A 22,670-nucleotide genomic window follows, 5' to 3' on the forward strand; every position below is an offset into this window, starting at 1 on the left:
CATGGCCCCAGGGTCAGGGGTTCTGGTGCTAGGGCGGGGCTATATAGATCATATAGTGAAAATGCATTATTTCTTTGAAAATCTTCTTCTCTGCTCCTAGGTATTAAATAAACTAAGTACATAGTTATGATGAGCATGAATGCCTTTTCCAAAATTGTGAATTTCATGGTCCCAGGGTCAGGAGTTCTGGTGTTAGGGTGGGGCTATATAGATCATATAGTGAAAATGCATTATTTCTTTGAAAATCTTCTCTGCTCCTGGGTATTATTTAAACAAACTAAGTACATTGTGATGAAAAGCAAGGATGCTTTATCCAAAATTGTGAAATTCATGGCCCCAGGGACAGGGATTCTGGTGTGCTATGGCGGGGCTATATCGATCCTATAGTGAAGGTGATTTATTTCTTTGAAAATCATCTTCTCTGCCCCTGGGTACTATTTAAACAAACTAAGTACATGTTATGACTTGTTATGAATTTGTTATGATATGCCAGGATGCTTCTTCCAAAATTATGAATTTCATGGCCCCAGGGTCAAGGGCTCTGGTGAAAAGGGGGGGGGGGGCTCTATTGATTATATAGTGAAAAAGCGAAATTTCTTTGAAAATATTCTTTATTGCTTCTGGTTAAAAAGCAAAGAAGCTATGTGTATAGTTATGATGAGAAAGAGTGCTTCTTCCAGAGTAGTGAATTGCTTGAGCCCTGGGTCAGATGTGCTGGCGTAAGGGTGGGGCTCTTGATAATATAGTGAAAATGCATTAATTCTATTTAATAATCCTGTCTGCTCCTTAGTGTTAAGCAGATAAACAAAGTGGTTTCTTATTTTGAGCAAACTTCTGGTCCCAGGGTCAGAGGCTCTGGTGTTTCTCGGTGGGGAGGGAGGGCTCTATTGATAATATAGTGAATCTGTAGTAAAAATGCATTATTTACTTAAAAATCTTCTCTGCACCTGGGCATGTCAGAGGCAAAAAGAGTAAATGGTTTAATAAGGAAGGGTATTTTTTTTCCAGATTTTTGAACATCTGGACCTGGCCAGGGCTCTATTAATTTGTATTCTTCTGAGAGGATTTATTCCTCTTTGCCATGTACTTTTGATAATTAATCACTGTATATAATGTACTTGAAAGGTTAAAAGAATAAGAGAATTATGCAAGAATTTTTATTGTATAATGCAAAAAGTACTTTCATAGTTTTAATGATCAGTTAGACTTTTGAGTAATAGATAAATAAAAATGAGACAAAAATAACTTGTCTTATTAAATGTTCATCAAAGACCAAGAGAGGTCAATGTAAGAGTTTGCAACAAGGACTTAAATTTTGGCCACTTGCACATGTTTGGCTTAAGCCTGGATCAAGGTAATCTAGGCTTAAGTCAGGTTCAAAATTATCAAATCACTTGCAGACCTCTCTGATTTATCTGAGTAGAGCTCAGAATTGTGGTTTACTGTAAACCAGGTAATGGGCAGGTTTAAAGGAAGGTTTATATAAGGGATGGAGTATTATTTTTATGAGATAGAGCAAATTTATTTAGTGGAAAGATTTATCAGGCGAGAAAGAATGGTACGAGACAGGACAAATCCTTTTTAAAATTATTCCGAAGAGGAATTTATAGACAGATTTTGTATAAGAAAGGAATGAGTAATTGAATTATCAAATGAAATTGGGGAACACCTGGAGCCAAAACAAAAGAAGGTTTCATCAATATCACCTCTTGATTAACTACTAATAGCTTTACGGTTTTACGGAACTGGATTCTGGAGATCTCTTTGGAGTTCACGAAAGTTCAGCTTCTAGCATTGTGAAGAGAGTATCGTCTGCATTGGCATCGCTTTACACGAATTATATAGTATTTCCATCAGGAAATAAACTAACTGAAATCCAAAGAGGTTTTATGAACCATAGTGGTATTCCGGGAATAGTGGGTGCAATAGACTGTACCCATATCTCAATACAATCACCTGGAGGTGGCACCGCAGAAATTTTTCGTAACAGGAAAGGATTTTTCTCCATCAATGTGCAAGCAATTCATGACAATGATCTAATGCTTACAAACGTGGTTGCAAGATGGCCGGGAAGTACCCATGACAGTCGGATTTTTGAGAACAGTAGTGTCTGTGCTAGTTTTGAAAGAAGAAATATTCCTGGGATTTTGATTGCAGATAATGAATACCCTCTCAAACCTTTTTAGTAACATCCCTTCTTACTTGCCGGACACCACAAGAGAGACGCTTTAATTTTGCTTTGAGTAACAGTCGAGTTAAAATTTTAAAAATATGTATTTGGCATTTGGAAAAGACGCTTTCCTTGCCTTCGAAACCAGTTGTGATTTAAGTTTTCTACAACCTTGCACATTATTATTGCTTGCGCAGTATTGTACAATATTGCTAGGAAAGCTGCGATCCCGGTACCAGATGATGACGATGAAGGAGATATAGTTGTTCCAGTTCCGGTGCCAACAAATGCAAACCAAGGGGACAGGCTTTAAGAGCAGTTTTGATAAGACATTTTCAGTAAAAAACTGAACAAGTAAGTTTAATTGATTACAAATTTAATTTTTCAATTCTCAAATGTTTATCGTAAGCTTTATATTTGTTAATATGCAAAATACTATTCATTGTGCATATGGCTGCCAGAAATAGCCACTGTTGTTGTTAGAATCTTTACCCCCACATGTAGTGGTTGGAGGTACTGGCAAATTATGTTCACTTAATTTTATTTCGTTCTCTAGTTTCTGTTTCTTCAACTTTAGTATGTCCTCTTTCAACTGAAGGATTGTCACCTTTTTACTATGTTCTATTTCTGCAATTTCCAGAAGCCTATTCTTGACTTGGTCTTGACGTCCTCGACCAGCAGCTTTTCATTTAGTACCAGGAACTCTGGACGCTGGTTGTGGCGGTTTAGCGGATTCTTCCGACATTATCGGCACATCCTCCTGAATTGTGTTGGTTGTCAATATCTGTGAACAGTGAAGCATTGATTGTAATTATTATGAGTAAATAAAATATATTATTGATGTAATGGTTTTGTCAAAAAAAAAAAAAATACAATAAAGCATACATACAGTGGATTCCTCATGAAACGCGAGGAATTAATAACACTGTAAAATCGTGAGATTTTGTTTTCACGTATTTTAAAATCACGCTTTTATTTTAATAGCTGATTATTTATATAGAAATATTATAAATGTTGGGTGCGCCCGATTTTTTCATGCACTCGTAATTTGACAAAAATGGTAGGATCGCGGAATTATATGTACAGGTTGAAAAATAAGAAATCTACAGCGCATACATGTACATGTATGCAAAAAAATTTAATTAAAATTGTTTTAATGCAATAATGTTGACAAAATATACCTCGTCATTATCATCTGAATCTTCATTGTCATCTTCTGGTTCATCCCAATGGAGACTTGCATCATCGTCATATGGATTTGGCAAACTAAAAATTTGCTGTGGAAGCATTTCGGATATGGTGCTGGAAATTTTATCCAAGCTTTTCCCAGATGGTCCTCCGCCTGTCTTTTTCTTGTCTCTCCTCTCCTTAGGAACAGCAGACTTCGTTCTGGCTTTCAGATTTTTCCATAATGATTTCAACTGTCTTATGTTTCTCTTGTTTACACCGTGACTAGAATTAAATTCTTTCTCAATATTTATCCATTCTGTGTTCTTCTTACTAACCATTCTGCCATCATTCTGCTTATTTTCTATGATGTCCTTCCTACCATAGATAAGCTCTAACAAAATTTCTTTTTCTAATTCAGAAAAATTTGCTGACTTCTGTCTTGTTGCCATTATTTTCAAGGAATGAGATAATCTTAAGCCGTATTCAGGTAAGAAAGAGTTGAGTCACAGGTTTGCAACCCAAGTACTTCTCACCTGAGTACAGCTTAAGCCAGGTTTAAGACAGGGTTATCTGATCCCAAGATCACCTATTAAATCAGGGTTACCTGAGCTACAGGTATGCAAGTGGCCAAAAATAGTATAGAAGCACTGATAGTTTGTTAATATACTGTATGGTGATTAGTGATAATGGGGAACAGATTAGAACCTAAATTATGAACTGTTACTGAATGCTAGACTAATTATTTTGTTGATCCTGATCATCCTATTTTTCTTGCTTTTGGGCAACAAAGCTTCACCTTTCAGTTCATTTTATACTCTATGGATCCCCTAAATTGTTGTATTATACTCAGGTGACCGTTAAGGCCCTTGGGCCTCTTGTTATGTTTAAAACTTTAAAATGTAACAGATTAATGACGTCATATTTGCACAGTGGTCCTCCTTAATGCCAGATTCTTTCATGATTTTTCACAATCATCTACTCAACTCATATTTAAGACAATTTCATAACTTTTTAAGAACATAAAATTTTTAGGGCACAATAAAGCCCAAACCTTCTTTCACAATTTTCACACAAAGGAGAAATATCCTTATTCCACTTGCTTACAGAAACATTGTTGTTCAAAATACCATGTAATAATTTATAATTAAATTCTGATATTCTCCTCTCGTACATATTCAAAATCTTACTTTTATAAATATTTTTCTATAAACAGCCATCCAGCACATTAAATATTTTTTTTATCGGTTTTCAAACAATGGTTTTTGAAATTTCATGATAGTAATAAAATTGTTTCTTATCTCTCGTACTGATTTTACAACATTATTTTTAAATAAAAAATGCAAATTTGGTTTTACTTTCACGTATTTAGCAAAAGAACAGTCAAAATTTTGTTTATAATCTTAAACAGGTTTTTAAGCGTATAATATTCACCCAATATATTATTCTTTCTATTCAATTTGTTCAAGAAATAATTGATATCATATATTTCCCCTGATTCGTCAAATATATCTTTAATGTATAAAATATCACTTTGTATCCAATTTTTAAAACACAGGGGGTTTGAATTAAATTGAAAAAGTTTATTATTCTCTAAATTATTGGCATTTCTTTGCATTTTACATCTGGTAAAAACTGTAAACACATTGCCGTAAATTTCGGCAGATTTAATATTTTAAAAAACTCAAATTCGAAAAAGTAACACTCACTAGTTTTGATAATATCAAATTCTGTTTATTGTACTGTTGCAAAATATTATTGAGAACTCGATGTGTAACACTTTCTACATTAACCATTCTGCTAATCCACGATGTCTTTGCAGCATGAAATTTGCTTTCAACATCGACGATTCCCATCCTACCGTTCTCGACATTACCAACAAGCATTCGGAGAGTATTGCATTTAGCAATACTAGTCCCCTACCGGCAAGTGTAATCCGGTTCCCGTTAAGAATTGAAAATGCCATAATTCCGTCAAAAATTAATGAAGCGGGACGAAATGCAAACTTGATCTATAAGTAATCAAGGTAAAGCCACATACCAAAAATCAGCTCAATATCTACAAGCCTTTAGAAGAAAATTGCGGAAAACCCGTAAAAATTGAAAAGGCCGTAATTCCGTCAAAAATCAATGAAGCGGAACGTTAACGAAATGCAAACTTGATCTGTAACTCATCAAGATACACTCACATACCAAAAATCAGCTCAATATCTGCAAGCGTTTAGGAAAAAAGTGCGGAAAACCAAGTGGGACAGACTGACAGACAGACAGAGGGACAGACAGACTCAGAGGAAACCTATAGTCCCCTCCGGTTTCACTTGTAGGGGACTAACAAGCATTCTGTGAGTATTGCATTAGCAATACTAGTCCCCTACCGGCAAGTGTAATCTGGTTCCCGTTAAAAATTGAAAATGCCATAATTCCGTCAAAACTCATTGAAGCGGAACGGAATGCAAACTTGATCTATAACTCATCAAGATTAAGTCACATGCCAAAAATCAGCTCAATATCTGCAAGCGTTTAGAAAAAAATTGCGGAAAACCCTGAAAAATTCCGATAAAAATCATTGAAGCGGAACGAAATGTAAACTTATTCTGTAACCCATCAAGATATACTCACATACCAAAAATCAGCTCAATATCTGCAAGCGGTTAGAAAAAAAGTGCGGAAAACCAAGTGGGACAGACTGACAGACAGACAGAGGGACAGACGGACAGCTAGACAGACAGACGGACGGACGGATAGACTCAGAGGAAACCTATAGTCCCCTCCGGTTTCACCGTTAGGGGACTAGTAAGATAATTTCTTTTAATCCTATCTCTTTTTTCCATATGAAATTATATATGAGCTTCGAAACATTTTTTGAAAAAATCGATTTTTGCATTTTGTAATATACAATATCTTAGAAATAGATAATGTGTTTATGATGGTACATTTTCCGAATATTGTTAGATTTCGTCTTCTCCAGACACTATGTATTTTTCAAGTTTTTCAAGTTTACTAGTCCAATTTTTTCCTTAACATTCTACCTTATCATGCCCTAAATAAATACCGAGAGATTTTACACAAGTTTTCGCGATTTTAACTCCATCAATATATGTCTCATTGGCGTACTCATTTATCAGTGAGCCAGTTAATAGACATTCTGTTTTTTTCTAAATTAAGTCTCGGTCCAGAAACTTTTGAAAATTCTGAAATTATTTTCAATGCTTTTCTGAAAGACTGTGTATATTTTAACATATTTGTGCAATCATCGGCATGTTACATAATCTCTAGATCATCAATAGTAGTCACACTTTTCTGAAATGAAAGTCCTTTGATATCATTGTCGTTTCATATTAGTCCCCTATCGGTGAAACCGGAGGGGACTATAGGTTTCCTCTGAGTCTGTCCGTCTGTCTGTCTGTCTGTCTGTCTGTCCGTCCGTCCGTCTGTCTGTCTGTCCCTCTGTCTGTCTGTCAGTCTCTCCCACTTGGTTTTCCGCACTTTTTTCCTAAACGCTTGCAGATATTGAGCTGATTTTTGGTATGCGAGTGTATCTTGATGAGTTACAGATCAAGTTTGCATTTCGTTCCGCTTCATTGATTTTTGACGGAATTATGACCTTTTTAATTTTTACGGGTTTTCCGCGATTTTTTCTAAACGCTTGGAGATATTGAGCTGATTTTTGGTTTGTGACTTTACCTTGATTACTTATAGATCAAGTTTGCATTTCGTTCCGCTTCAATGATTTTTGACGGAATTATGACATTTTCAATTTTTAACGGGAACCAGATTACACTTGCCGGTAGGGGACTAGTATTGCTAATGCAATACTCTCAGAATGCTTGTTTGAATAGCTAATATTTCTAGTACAAAAATGAACAATAGAGCAGATCCTTGACGGATTCTTCTTTAGATTGTACGTGGTTTAGAGATCCACCCATTATTTTTTATTTTAAATTTAGGTGTATTAAAAGCGTTTTATCATCCCAATGAAATTGGGTCCGAAATTAAACTTCTCTAAGGTTTAAAGCATAAATTTATATTCAATAGAACAAAAGCTTTTTCAAAATCAAGAAAAAATAATATTTCATCTAAATTATTTGCTGAATTGTATTCGTATTCAGAAGCCTCAAAAATCAGTCGTGCGTTTTCGCCAATATATCGTCCTTTAATATATGCACTTTGTTCACGATAATTTTACCGTCTATCTTTTGTAGACGGTTAACTAATACATACTCAAATATTTTATAGTCAACATTAGTTAGACTTAGAAATCTGTAGTTCTTCAAGTTGTCGTTTTCACATTTTTTATAAACTAATGAGATTACCGCATTTCTTTGAGAAAGCGGCAGCATTCCTACTTCAATACTTTTGAGAAGAGAAGCATAATATAAATCTTTTAAATCATTCCAGAACTTTATAGAATTCTGCTGATAATCCGTCTTGTCCAGAAAATTTATCATTTTTCATGATTTTAACCACCATTTCACATTCTTGCATTGTAATTAATTCATTGCACGTTTTCTTTTCGTTTTCTGAGATTTTTGTGCACTTAACATTTTCAAGATAGGCTTAGATATCTTGAACAGATATATCTTTTCTAGTATATAATTTTTCAGAGAACTTAATAAGACAATCCATAATTCCTTTATTATCTGTATGTTCTGTTTGATTTTCATCAAAAATTATCTTTTATATGATAATAATAAGTTAAATAAAAAATATACAAACTCTGTTGATGATATATATGTGTGTGGTAAACATGTGAAATTAGGAATTTCATGTGTTTCCTTAACCTTTCAGTAGAAACCTGTTTTTACTGACTGCCTTAGGAAATACCTGTAATACTGATTTCATATATATATATATATATATATATATATATATATATATATATATATATATATATATATATATATATATATATATATATATATATATATATATATATATATATATATATATATATATATATATATATATATATATATATATATATATATATATATATATAGTCGGATGTTTTAGTACGAATTACGTGTATTTACGGAAATTTCAGTCAATTTTGTATGATTTTACTGCCCTTGAGGTGTAAAAATATTAGCCTAGTACATGTAAAAAGCAGGACGACTACAGAATGACTACAAGTATATATTATTAGAGTACAAATATGCATGCTTTTAAATCACCACCTTTACAAGAATTTTTCTACGAAGCTGACATTCGTCACACCTTGATTTAAACACAATGACGACATTAAAAGTAATGTGATATATGAGACCTTCATGTGGTAATTATACCCCCCGCAAACGAAGTTTAGGGGGTATATTGGAATCACAATGTCCGTCTGTCTGTAGACGAGATTTTGTCCGGACCTGCTCTCAGAGACTATTGCACGGATATGTCTGAAATTTTGTATACTTATTATTCACCATATGAAGGTGTGCACCTGGTATTTTCATCATGAAATCATCTGCATTTTACAGGGTTTTTTTTTATTTTTATTACTTGATTTTGTCCGACCTGTTCTCAGAAGAGACTATTGCATAGATTTTCTGAAATTTTGTACGCTCATTATTCACCATATGTGTGTTCACCTGCTATTTTCATCATTATTGGGTAATTTTTCTGCATTTTACAGGTTTTTTTTTTCATTTTTATTGACTTAAGTCATTTTGGGTCTATATAGGTTTAAGACATAGAATCTAGAACTGCAAGTTGGTACATCTGTACAAAAATGTGAACTGCAGCTTAAAACTACTCTTTAAAACTAAATATAAAATCACCAAGTATTAAAAAAAGTTTTTGGATAGAAAGTCCCTACAAATCCCAGAGTCATGCAGTAAAATTAAAAATGTTGCATCAAGATTACACAGTTCTTTTTTTTTCATTATATAAAGCTTTGTAGCAAATTAAAAGAAAAAAGTCTTTGTTTTCGATGGAATGACAAAGATATGCTTTTCTATTATACACAGTGCATTACAAGCAGTTAGTATAAATCCATTTATTCCTTGGGAGTAATGAGTGGACATGCATCCAATAAAGATTAATGAGTTCAGTGTGGGAAGCTATTAGGGCATCTCTGATCAAGCAGGTGTTATCTCTATCTCCTGGGAATTTGGCAGAAGAATTAAAGTTCTCTGTTCTCTAACTCTCTTAATTGTAATTTATAGTCTGTCAAAATACATATTTACTGGATGACTAGCCTTTTATTTTAAAAAAAAACTTTGATGTAAATTTATCAAGATAAATTTGATTTTGTATAATTAAAAATGATATTTCAATTTTTTTTCAACAATGAATTTGCAGAGTGTTATGTCTCACAAAGATGACAGATAGTTGCAATTTAATTTTTCAATATCATAAAAAAAACAATGTAATTATTTCTATTGATGTTTTATTAGGCTGCACTTAAGTTTCATTCATTAAAAAATATGTTTAATTATATTTTCACTCTAAATGTTTAAGCAAATTGTGAACACCTCTTAGATCCATAAAATATTAGTGATTTTGCACCTTTTTCTGAAAACCCAGCTGGGGGTATTTGTCCCATTTGGACAGTTCTAGTTTCTTTATTGTTAAATTCATTGGGGGATTCACTATAATCATTGTATTAAAATTTAAAGTGTTTTGTTAAGCTTAAGCAGTATTTATTTTGCCTTGTTTCAACTCAGATTTGGTTAACAGAACTTGCAGTATTACCGTTCATGTTTTGACATCCCCCATTTTCGATCATTTGTTTACAAATGTCATTGTCTAAATTCCTTCGTAAATACGGTAAAATGATAATTGATACTAAATTACAACTATCTATAATTACCTATAATTCTACTTTGTGCAGTATTGAGTTATTTGATTATTTATTTCTTGATGCAATCGTCATTTTACCGCTCTCGAACTTTTAAGTTGTGTACTCACTTGCGATTCTGCTGCCTGATTTTTTTATTATTTAACTATGTTGTATATTATTTTTTATCTTGAATCATTGTAATATGATGCTGACCCTATTTTTGCCTATTTTTCCCTAATGATGTGAACTGTTGTCTTTTTTATGAATCTCATCGACGCACTAAGTTGTGAAATCATACTTCCGTATTTACATATATCGCTGCGCGCACTACTTTAGAAGGCGCCTCGATTTTTACAGAAAAACTACATAGTCTTAGATATGTTTATTTATAAAACCAATAACATAATTTAGTGTCTTATTTTATTAAAATAATCCGGACACGGACTTGTACTGTTCATGAAATGTTTATAAAGGGTTTTAATCCAGCTTGTCCGGAAATCGGGAATTGTTGGGAATTTTAATAGATCCGTACAGCGTTTGGATTGAGTATAAATCCTCCGGACAAAAAAGAAAAACGCTGATTGGTCATAGAAGGTTATATAAGGAACACAACTTCAGCATCTTGACACTCTTGTTTCTTCATCCCTTTTGGCTGTTTAGTACAGAATATTATCTTAAGAGAAAGTCTAAGGTATTCAAGATGATAAATCTTGTTGAGGATAATGCTACTCTTTATAAGGAATTTGTGCATCCGGAAGTTCAGAGATTTATTTGTTAGTTTATGTGACATTTATGTTTACATCCGTAATTCCGAAAGCCAAAGAGCATTATTTTATAAAACCGTTTAAACAAAAACTTAACTGTTAAAATCAATTAATATCAAATTATTTTATTATGTAAATTCTACATTTGTAATTTTAAATTTGTAAAATCTATTACTGTGCATAAATAATAGGTGCTAAAATCTTATCAGATGAACTGTAAGTCTCTAACTCAGCGCCTCATAAAATTGTTATTATGTATGTTTAATTATGTTTAACGTGACCTACATAAAGTCACGAGAATAATGTAACGTTTATAATTTCAAATCTACTGATGAACCCGCATGGGACAAAAGCACTATAGATTAAAGTTTGAGTTTTTTCATTTAAATTTTGAGAATATATATATATATATATATAGAGAGAGAGAGAGAGAGAGAGAGAGAGAGAGAGAGAGAGGAAATATATAAATACCTGACTGCACAAATTTACGGTAAGATATATACCGCTAAAGATTTAACAGACAAAATAAATTTCGATCTCCCTAAGTGCTAGTCAAAAGACATAAATTTTCAAAAATGTTTTGATTTAAATTCTTTTATTGTCTTTGAAATTGAATAATGGTCATTATGTTGTAGAACAGGGTGGTCAAAAGGAACAGTCAACTGCTTGTTGTGAAGTAATTAAGACCCTGATAGAAGCTGGTGGAATTGATGTTAACAGTAAAACATCCCATGGTCTGCTTCCTCTTTGCGTAGCCGTGAGATTGGGTAGCCTTCCCTTGCTTAGTTTTCTGCTGGAAAAGAAAGCAGACCCAAACATATTGGACGCAATGGACGAAACACCTTTATCACTTGCTCTAATTGAAGGTGATATGGACATTGTAAAAGCATTGGTGGAAGCCAAATCTAACATAAACCATATAGGTGTTCTTCCAGGTAAAAGAGTTTATCATTTTTGATTGTCTTATTTTGTACTAATACGAAACTATCTTAGATTCACATGCCTCTACATCTTTGTATTATATTCCTAGGTAAAGAACCTAAATAGGAAATTATAATTTCTTAACCCCCACAAACGAAGTTTGGAGTATATTTGAATTGTGTCCAGCCGTCCATCTATCTGTCCAGCCACATTTTCCCAGACATTAACTCTTAAATTTTCATTTTTTTTCTCAATCTTTGTAAAAGTAATAATACCTTTTGAACATGTGCATTTTTTAAATCGACGAAAAATGGAGAAAACGCTTTGAAGCGTATGAAAACAATAAGAAATTCTGCAAACATATTTTGAAAAATGCATAGCACTTTGGTTATAATCCAGGTTATGTGACATCAAAGCACGGGGGCGTTTAAGGGATTGGGGGGAAAACCCTGAATTTGTTTCAAAATCGCTGAAAATCTCTGAATTTTCTAAATGCAAAAAAATTTTTGCAAACGAATCAAAACAAAAAGATTACCCCTTGATGATAAGTCAGGCAATTGGTATTTTCAAAATGAAAAAAAAAGCTATGACTTAAATTCTGATTTTTGATTATGCATAACTTTATGATAGGAGTAAGATGAATAATACTGTGAGATAAAGATATCTTTTAAACTAAGGTACTTTAGAATCTGAAAGGTGACATTCAAGTAGCTTGAGACTGGATATGCGTCTTGAAACTAGGTAAAATTACACGAGGATTAGGATAAAGGCTACAAAAGTATAAATTTATAATGTTCTAGTCACAACTTGTACAAGGTCAGGTCAAAAGTTTTATAAAATTCTTGATTTGGCCAATATGAAAGGGGAAAACATCCAAAATTACATTAGGCTCAAAATACAGAGAGTATGTAACATTAAAGTTTACATGTACATAAGGCTAAAAATACAGAGGGTTTGGTACAACCCTAACCCGTGTTATTTGGACAAGCTCAATATCACTTGCTTTGAAGAGTAAAAGATGCAAGTCCCTAGTTTCAATTTTTCTTTTTTGCCATAAACAAATTCTGCTGCAAAAATTGCAGTTCTTTATTTTTTTGAAGAACGATCATAGAAACTTCTGATTTTGTATGGAATAAGCAAGTGTTACGCCCGAAAACAAATCTTTTGCTCATTGTTCATGAATTCTGATTGAAAAGAATATTCCATAAGTTTTGTTTCATTTAGTACATAGACTTCAAATCTGGTAGCCATTTACTGCTATTTGCAACTACCATACTGTAAGTGTAAGGTGCCAAATTTCAGAGGTTTTTGGCTGAGTAATGTCTTTTGTATTTCCTTTTTTTGTAAGTACAGCAAAATACAATACGACGAGAATCATATTAGATTTTTAACATTCATTTTCATTTAAACACATTTCAGGAAACAGTAATGAACAGAAGGCCTCCCTGCTAAGCAGGTTATTGGATGAAAAAGGATCCTGTGCAGAATTATACAAAAGAAAAGTACTTCTTAACTTTCTTATTCAAAATGGCGCCAGTGTAAATCTTGACAAAGAGGGCATAGATTCTCCTTTGATCAAAGCTGTAAAACTCTCAACCGTACAGAAGACAGAACATCAAGAGGTGTCACCTTTAGACTTAGTTAGAGATCTACTTAAACTGGGATCGGAAATTAATCATCGAGGCGAAAGTTTGTCAACAGCGCTGCATGTCTGTTGCCAGCAATTGAGTAATGTTTTTAAATAAGTATTGACTCCTAAAAAAATATTTAGTACGCACCGAGATAAAGTTTATATGAACCATCAATGTTTTATATTTAAACTCGCCCATCTAGACTTATTATACCCCCGCTCCGAAGGAGTGGGGGTATACTGTTTTACCCTTGTGTGTCTGTCTGTCTGTCTGTCCGTAACAAATTTTGGTCGCAGTTTTCTCAGCAACTACTCATCGAAGGTGCTTGAAATTTTAGCACACTCTTTGTTTAGGCATGCCATATGGTGGGATTCATTTCTGTACGAATCCGATGTCAACTTCCTGTTTATCCATGCGTCTGTTTGTACCATACATAACAAATTTTGGTCGCAGTTTTCTCAGCAACTACTCATCGCAGATGCTTGAAATTTTAGCACACTCTTTGTTTAGACATGCCATATGGTGGGATTAATTTTTGTACGAATCCGATGTCAACTTCCTGTTTATCCGTGCATCTGTCCGTACCATACATAACAAATTTTGGTCGAAGTTTTCTCAGCAACTACTCATCGCAGGTGCTTGAAATTTTAGCACAATCTTTGTTTAGGCATGCCATATGTTGGTATTCATTTTTGTACAAATCCGATGTCAATTTCCTGATTATCACTGTGTCTGTCCATAACTGAACTTGTGTATTCACATCAGAGCGGGGGTATTATAAGTGTGCATTTTTGTTTTATCTAGCATGTACTAGTAGCTGTGAAAAGATAATCTTATCTTTATTTACTAACTGTGCAATAAGAACCTCTGTCCAAATCATATATCTTTGTGTTCCATTATTTTTATTTTATGATTATGGTAATATTATTGCAGTTAACCAAACATCAATTGACTTGTAACATGTAAAACAAAAGCAGATTGGAAAAATACATATTATTGTGTTGAATAAAATGAATACATTTCTATATCCGTATATATTTTTTTATTTGGTATTTTTCGTATTTGCTTCTAGGAGTACCTTTTCGTCAGGAGGATGACATTGATATGGAAATGTGGGAGGAAGTGTCTCTGGAGGAGGCTTTACTTGATGAGGCTTATTATCTTAAAGATGAATGTAAAAATGAAAACGTTGATGAGGAGAAGGATTCTTCTGACACCATATTTAACTTGTTGTTAAACTCGGAGGCTTCTGTTAATGTTCAATCAAAATGTGGAGCGACACCGGTACACATTGCAATCAAACGTAGACGTAGTTACCATGTTCTGGAGATGTTAAACCGAAATTTTGAAGCAAACACCAAGGATGCGTCGGGCGTAACCTGTGTAATGCTTGCTGCGGAATGGGGCGAAGAAAGAATTATCAAGGCTCTTATCAAACGTGGAGCAGATTTAAAGATAGAAGATAAAAATGGCAATACAGCATTGCATTACCTATGTATGTATAGAAATTTGTTATTCTGCATTTGTTTATTTTTTTAAAGTTATATATGGCGTATTTTTTAGAAGCTCAGGCTAACTAATATTAAAAAAATCTTTCTATTTGTTTTATTACCTTATAGAAAGATACTACTTTCCTGTAAATTACACAATTTAAATCAATCACGTTTCAAAGATATTAGAAATTTAAAACAATAACCGATTTATTTACCGACTCCGCATTTAAATAACAGATACAGTTTAAAGTCAATTCAACTATGGAAACACGAGGTTATTCAAGTTCAAAATCGGTGAAAATTTGAATTTGAACGTAAATAACATATATAATGTGTATCTACAATCTCGTATTTTTATTTTTTAGCTCAGATACGCCATATATAGCTTTAAAATGTTTGTCTTTTAAATCACTTTAAGATTTTTTTTTTTTTTTGATCCAGCGGGCCGTGTCAGCCACACACTGTAATTTAGTTTACATTTTCAGTGTCTTTACCTAAACAATGAATTATAATTACATAATAATTTTGTTTTAAGTCAACATGACTTACAGATAACCCTGTCGTTGTTTTTAATTTGGAATGACGTTTATTGCCACTGTTTTTCTGCTGATTGATATATATGTAAAATAAAGGGCTCAAGGCAGATGTTGCATGGTACCTGATTCCTCGTTTGTCCTGTTGACGTCTGAGAAAACATTGGATTGAAATTCTAGTACGAAATCTATTTTCAATCCACCTGAGCTATAATGCAAACGTTTCAAATTAATTATACCCCCGCTCTGAAGAAAAGGGGGGTATACTGTTTTACCCTTATGTGTCTGTCTGTCTGTGTGTGTGTGTGTGTGTCTGTCCGTCCGTAACAAATTTTTCGTCACAGTTTTCTCAGCAACTACTCATCGCAGAGGCTCGAAAATTTAGCACTCTCTTTGTTTAGGCAATCCATATTGTGGGATTAATTTTTGTACGAATTCGATGTCAACTTCCGGTTTTCCATGTGTCTGTCCGTACCATACATAACTAATTTTTGTCGCTTTTTTCTCAGCAACTATTCATTGCAGATGCCGGAAATTTTAACACACTCTTTGTTTAGGCATGTCATATGGTGGGATTTATTTTTGTTTGAATCCGATGTCAATCTGATGTCATCTTCCTGTTTATCCCTATGTCTGTCCTTAACAGAACTTGTGTACGTTCACATCAGAGTGTATATTCACATCAAAGCGGGGGTATTACTAGTGAGCCTTGGCTCAAAGACTTCTTGTTTATATCAGAGTTTTTTGCCAACGTCTTTAAGCACATGCAAAAGTTATAGAAGATAGGGATATTTCTTTCAGGGGTCATTTGATTCTTGAAGGAGGGGCTGCAAATCTTGTCGAATCTAATTATTTATGTTCATACCTTCACTTGATAGAATATATTCATTTTGAGGATAACAAGAGATATTAATAATTTTTTTCTTCACTGAAAAATGTTTGACAAGCAAAACGGGGAGAGGTGTCCAAACTACAAAAGAATCTTATTTCCACTTTATTTTAGCCCCCACTCCCACCCATCCCCATCAAACAGGAATCAAATGTTTGTCCCATTTATAGGTCACCTGAGTTTACCAGGTGACCTATTGCTATGTTTTCGTCAGCCGTTGTACGGGGGAAAAACTTTGATAAGTATGTCACTTCTTCAGACTCAATCAGTGGAGCTAGTCTCCTGCAGATTTCTTTTCATATAACAGCACCTTTAAAATGAAGATAATAATTGCACTACTTGTTTACATTCTCATTCTAGATCAGATTTAACAATAGACAACATTTCAAGAAAATTGAATATCAAAGTAATCATAAGGCCTATTGATATATGAATATTTATAAGCAACACTTTTTTCTGATTTTTGTAAATGTGCTGAAAATAGAGGGGGCCTCCTAATTTCCACAGGGGGCTTGTGGTTTTCATTAACTGGCAGGTCCTACGGGTCTTTGCTGCAAAATAGTTTTGGTACAGACTGTAGTTTCATTGCAATTTGTTTTATATAGATTTCCTTTTCAACATATTTGTCAAGGTAAATAAGATGTTATCTTCGAGAAAGTGCTTGGCCATAGTAAATTGATTAGGCACTGTGAAAATTTCTCGAAAATAACCCTATGTAAACAGAAATGCCGCCATCTTGTTCGGTCACTGTCAGCGTCGAATGTTTGTAAGATGGCAATACGACGTCTAAAGATTTCACTGATCTTCTGGTAGAATAAATTATCTGACGATTAGTTCTTTTACATTTCCGATATCAACGAAAAAATGTACATGTATGGACGTTGAAATTTTGATACGACCACATGCTATTTAAGCGATAATTTGTAGTAAATAAAATGCCCTGGCTTTATTTACTTTTCTGTCATATTTAATACTGAACTGTATTTGGTTTATAGGATTCCCAAATGTGGTTTATTCGAGGTGAAATGAGTTGACATCATTAAACAATATAATAATAAAGCTGAGTGTTAAGACATAGAAGCCCAGTATTATTTTTCTCATTCAAAAGTTATGTCCCAGGGTAAAGTTTTTGTAACAGCCAGCTTTCACAGACAATGAGATTTATTTTCCCTTCGTATTCGCAAAAGCGGGGGATTGAAAGGGTAATTAAGCCCTGATATCTTATGTCCAAGGAGCGAATGTATACCCCATCCTATTTTCAAACTATCAAACAATATGATGGATTTTGCATATGCCTAAATATTATGTTCCTGACCAAGCTTTGACAACATAAAACGTGATTATTAGGTCCCCAATAACAATTGGTGTATTACTCTTATTAACTTAAGAGAAGATTTAAAACTGGTTACATAATACTCAGGTGGTAACCGTGAAGGCCCATGGGCATCTTGTATTTCCTTCAAAAAATGGACAGAAAATTCTGATTTATATAATTTCAAACTATTCCTGAATAAAAATAATTTGTCTTCTGGATCAATCAGTAACACTGCTGAGGTGGATTGAAAATGAATTGGAAACTAGAATTTCAATCCAATGTTTTCTCAGACGTCCGCGTCTTATTTTACCCGCCCATGTCATTTTCTATCGTCAAATGCTTTGCCTCTAACAGATGGAAATGACGTAAGCTGCATATTTCCTATCTTGCCAGTTAATGTTCCGCAGTCTCATATATTAAGCAGATAAACTAGCATGAATGATGAACGAGGTGCCTCTTCCAAAATTATGAAAATTTTAATTTGGCCTTAAGGTCAGTGGTTCGGGACGGGGCACTCTTTTGATTATAGTGAAACTCTGAAAATCTTTCTGTCTGCTCCTGGGGTATTAAGGAAAACTTACTAAGTGCATAGTTATGATAAACAAGAATGTCTCTTTCAAAATTGTTGATTTCCTGGCACCTAGGTCAGGGGTTGAAGTGTTGGGGCAGAATTCTATTGATTATAGAGTGAAAATGCATTAATTCTTTGAAAATTTTGTTCGCTGATTTAGGGTATTAAGCAGATAAACTGAGTTCATGGTTATGATGGGCAGGGGTGCCTCTTCCAAATTGTGAAATTTTTGGCCCCAGGGTCAGGGGTTCATGGGGGGGGGGCTCTTGATTATATAGTGAAAATGTGTTATATCTTAGAAAACCTTTTTTCCTAGGTATTTATCAAACAAACTAAATGCAATGTTATGATAAGAAAGGTACCTTTTCCAAAATTGTGAATTTCATGGCCCCTGGGTCAGGGGCTTTGGTGTCAGGGTTGGGCTCTATTGATTATATAGTGAAAGTGAATTATTTCTTTGAAAATCTTCCTTCCAGTCCTGGGTATTCAGCAGATAATCTAGTGCAGGATTATGATTGAGCAATGATGTTTCTTTCAAAATTTGAAATTTCCTGGCCCCTGAGTAAGGGATTCTGGTGTTAGGACAGTGCTCTACAGATCAGATGGTGAAAATGCATAATTATCTTAATATATTCGTTTTTGCACCTGGGTATTTAGCAGACAAACTTTTTGCATGATTAAGATGAGCAAGGATGCTTCTTCAAAATTATGAAATTCATAACCCCTGGGTAAGGCGTCTTGGTGTTGGTGTCTTGGGGCTCTCTTGAATATATACTGAAAATGCATTATTTCTTTGAAAATATTCTTCTCTGTCCTTAGATACTTAGATATATACTAGGTACATAATTTTGATGAGCAAATTTTATGGCCTTTAGGTCAGTGATTCTGGTTGCACTGCGGTGCTTTGTTAATTATATAGTGAAAATGCATTCATTCTCTGAAAATCTTCTTCTCTGCTCCTGGGTAATTAACAGATGCGATAAGTGCATGGTAATGATGAGCAAAGTTAAATTGCCTCTTCCGAAATTTTTAATTTCATGGCCCCAGGGTCAGAGATTCTGGTAATAGGGTGGGACTCTATTGATTATATAGTAAATACACATTTTTTGTTTTCAAAATCTTCTCTCCTTCTGGGCATCCAAGGAATAGACAGAGTACATTGTAACAAACAAGGGTATTTTTACCCGTTTTAGAAATTCTGGGCCATTCAGTCAAGTGTTCTGGTGCTGGGCAGGGTTCTATTAATTTGTATTCTACTGAAAAAAATTATTCTCCTTTGCTATTCACCTAGATTATTAATCACTGTAAATAATGTAATTGAAAGGTCCATTGAACAAGAGAATTATACAAGAGTTTTTTACAATATCCAATACAAAAGGTACTTTCATATTTTTTTATTGGTCAGGTAGATTGTAAATAATATATAAATATAATTAGACAGAAATACCTTATCTTTGTACATTAGTGCATGTTCGTCAAAGAACAAGAAATGCCAGTGTAAGAGGGAATTAGTTGGGTTTACCTTTGTTTTGTTAAATTTGCTTAATGATGGTCAAAAATGGGGGCAAATACAGGAAAGTAAATGGATCTTCTTGAAGATTTGTAACTTATTATTTTATTTATGCCTGATCATCCTATTTCTCTTGCTTTTGGGCAATATAACTTCATCTTCCAGATTATTTTGTTTTATTTTATATGGGTTCTTTACAGTGTCGTATTATATCCAGGTGACCATTAAGACCCTTGGGCCTCTCGTAAAGGAATATGATTTAAAATTATTGTGAATCAAATTTCTGTTTTGGACATTAATATGAGTGCAACATCATGTAAAATAAACTCAAAGTTTGTTCATATTATGGTCCTTGGGGCTCAGGCAAGATGTTATATATGGCTTCTCAGTTTTTGCATAGAAAATGTACGATCTTTACAATTTTTTTCTCCACAGAATGACAAGGCTACAACTGCGAATATTCTAATGTTATTTGAATTAAAATTAGATCAAAGCGTGTGCATAGGAATATTTTGAAATAAGAGAAAAAAACATGTAAATGTGTACAAATTTCATTTTAAAGTGCAAGATTTTTCATGTACTCTAAATGAATGTTTAAAGAGGGAGGGAGGGGTTTGTTTGTATGTTGTTAAACGTCCCTCTCGAGAATTTTTCACTCATATGGAGACGCCACCACTTGCCGGTGGAGAGCTGCAAATTTTGTCCTATACTTGGCACTTACGACCATTGAGCAGTGAGGGATCTTTTTCGTGCCAGCACCTACTGTGGCACGGGACCTCGGTTTATACGGTCTCATCCGAAGGACCGGTCTCCACTTCCCACAGTTGGATTCGAACCCGCGACGTAAGGATCAACTCCTTACTTCGCGACTCTAGAGCAGACGCTCTAACCACTGCGCCACTCGGGCGACAGGGAGGGTGGGATAGTTAAAATCCAGTATGTTAATAATAATAGACGAGGGCATTTAAAGTTCTGAGAACTGTTTAATAAAATATTAACCGTTTAACGAAAGTTTATGAGTTTTATATCATTGAAAAGATCAGAAAAAATATGTACAAATTCTAAAATCTCCGAAAATGACATCAGAATCCCGGGTGTCTAGTACACTGGACATAAAAATAAGGTAACAAGAGACACAATTTCAGCGAAGTAAAATTTTTAAACTCAACTCTTATTCATTACTTGGATGCACGCTAACGGACAGAATTGCCAGGAAGAATTTTTACATAGATTACAATCTGTAATATGTATTTATATTCAGGATCTACTACAGTTCTGAGGTTGTTTAAGAGTGTGTCAAACTTAGCATGTTATTATCGAATCTCGCGCTTAATATTGGGTAAAAGAGACGATACTGCGAGAAAATGACAAAGTTGATGATCACAGGAGAATAGAGGACGGTGTTGCAAAATTTGCTGGCATTAATTCGTCAGGTGTTTTACAGCAGTTTGCGGGAACAGTGAAAACTTGGGAGAGGTTTAGCTAAGCGTGTTCCATATATGTTCATAAAGATCAAAATGGCGCCCAGGTAGTTGAACCCCACTGTTACACGATATGTTCGCAAATTTTAACTCCTGAAAAAATAAATAAGGCTGTAATTAACAATGAAACTCATAGTTATTTTTCTGAGTTGAAAGTTGAAAGTAATAATGAGATTTGGATCACCTAAGTTGAAATATTTTGAAAAAATACGCACAAAACAAGTCTAAAGGAAGACTTGAGTACGTTTTATTCATAAGGGTCGTGTTACTCAAGATACATTTGTGGAAAAACTGTATTGTTACTCTTCAGATTTATATAGAATATGTTTTGTTAAATACAGTGGAGAGCTATATAATGGACCAAAAGTCCGGCTAAATCATATAAATAAATATCTTTAATAAATGTCTTTGATACCTTTTCGGTCATAAACTGTGCTTATAAACCAACCATAAAATAAATTATGGAGTTGCTGATTTAATTTACCATTCTTACAGTCATACCCTAGTTCCATGCAAAGTTTCTTTGAAAAATCTTTGCTTTAAAAAACCATTTGACATCCCTATTGCGTTGTTCTCATGTGGACAATAAAACGCGATATTTCAGTATAATAAAAACACGGGATTTTGACATCATTTTGGAAGTTATTACATTAAAAACATTTAAAAAGTGACGTCGAAATAAGTGCAAAATTTCCAGCTCTCCCCTCCTAAAAGGTACAATCATGTAGTATAATTTTAAGGTAATACAATTCACAGGTCCACCAGAGTCAGCGTTTGACAGTGAAAAGTTTAAAAGTTATTAGAATGTAATAACTTTCTCAAGAACAACAGTACACACTAATTATTATTAATGAATACATGTATTTTCAAAAGACCACTTTTTTATGAATTTATATAGCTATCTTCAAAATCATTTGTCGCAAATAAGAATGTGAAGAGTTTAGTTCTAAATTGGCATCATATGATTCACAGAGCAATCACTTGACGTTAGATGATGTGACAACCTGATTCAAAACTTGTTAAGCTTTTTCACAGTTCTAAATATCTTTCATTTCTATTGAATTTTCTTTTCTTTTTCCTACTTAAAAGTTGAATAACTATATCAAGACATATCCAGAAATGTTTTTTGTGGTGTTTCGGATAACAGTGAGATCTTTTAAAAGCATTGCCTACGCATTTAAGCGATCAGGTATGGAAAAAATGCAAAATTCATAGGCCTTCGCAACTTCCATGCAATAAGAGGGGGTATTGGAGTATCGCAGGAGTTAATAATCAAAAATTTTAATTCTTCCATTTGTACAAAGCTACTACTATTTGAAAACTGTAATAAATGAAAAAGACAGTTTCCATCATAATCTTTCTCACATTTCATTTGTTTTGAGATGTTGTAAGGAATAAGCTCTTTTCCAGACTCTTCTTAATGATTATTCTATACTGAAAAATTGTTCTTC

General features: G+C 33.7%; 2 protein-coding genes and 1 pseudogene across 2 annotated transcripts; 2 read left to right on the forward strand and 1 right to left on the reverse strand.

The window, feature by feature from the left end:
* Positions 1 to 1,456: 1,456 nt before the first annotated feature.
* On the forward strand, positions 1,457 to 2,512 carry LOC133181205 (putative nuclease HARBI1; annotated as a pseudogene).
* A 97-nt stretch (positions 2,513 to 2,609) lies between these two features.
* Positions 2,610 to 3,926, reverse strand: LOC133181206 (myb/SANT-like DNA-binding domain-containing protein 3). The gene is given in 2 exon segments (XM_061315740.1): positions 2,610 to 2,954; positions 3,352 to 3,926. Coding segments are annotated over 2 exon segments (783 nt in total). The 5' UTR covers positions 3,790 to 3,926.
* A 4,532-nt stretch (positions 3,927 to 8,458) lies between these two features.
* Positions 8,459 to 22,022, forward strand: LOC133181122 (ankyrin repeat, PH and SEC7 domain containing protein secG-like). The gene is made up of 5 exons (XM_061315664.1): positions 8,459 to 8,468; positions 11,511 to 11,810; positions 13,216 to 13,485; positions 14,500 to 14,922; positions 21,976 to 22,022. Exons 1-5 carry the CDS (start codon positions 8,459 to 8,461, stop codon positions 22,020 to 22,022), a joined length of 1,050 nt encoding a protein of 349 aa, XP_061171648.1.
* Positions 22,023 to 22,670: the final 648 nt, after the last annotated feature.

Source organism: Saccostrea echinata, unplaced genomic scaffold (genome assembly GCF_033153115.1).
Source record: "Saccostrea echinata isolate AGI-Se365-2 ecotype Australia unplaced genomic scaffold, CSIRO_AGI_Sech_v1 ptg000008l, whole genome shotgun sequence".
Classification (NCBI taxonomy): domain Eukaryota; kingdom Metazoa; phylum Mollusca; class Bivalvia; order Ostreida; family Ostreidae; genus Saccostrea; species Saccostrea echinata.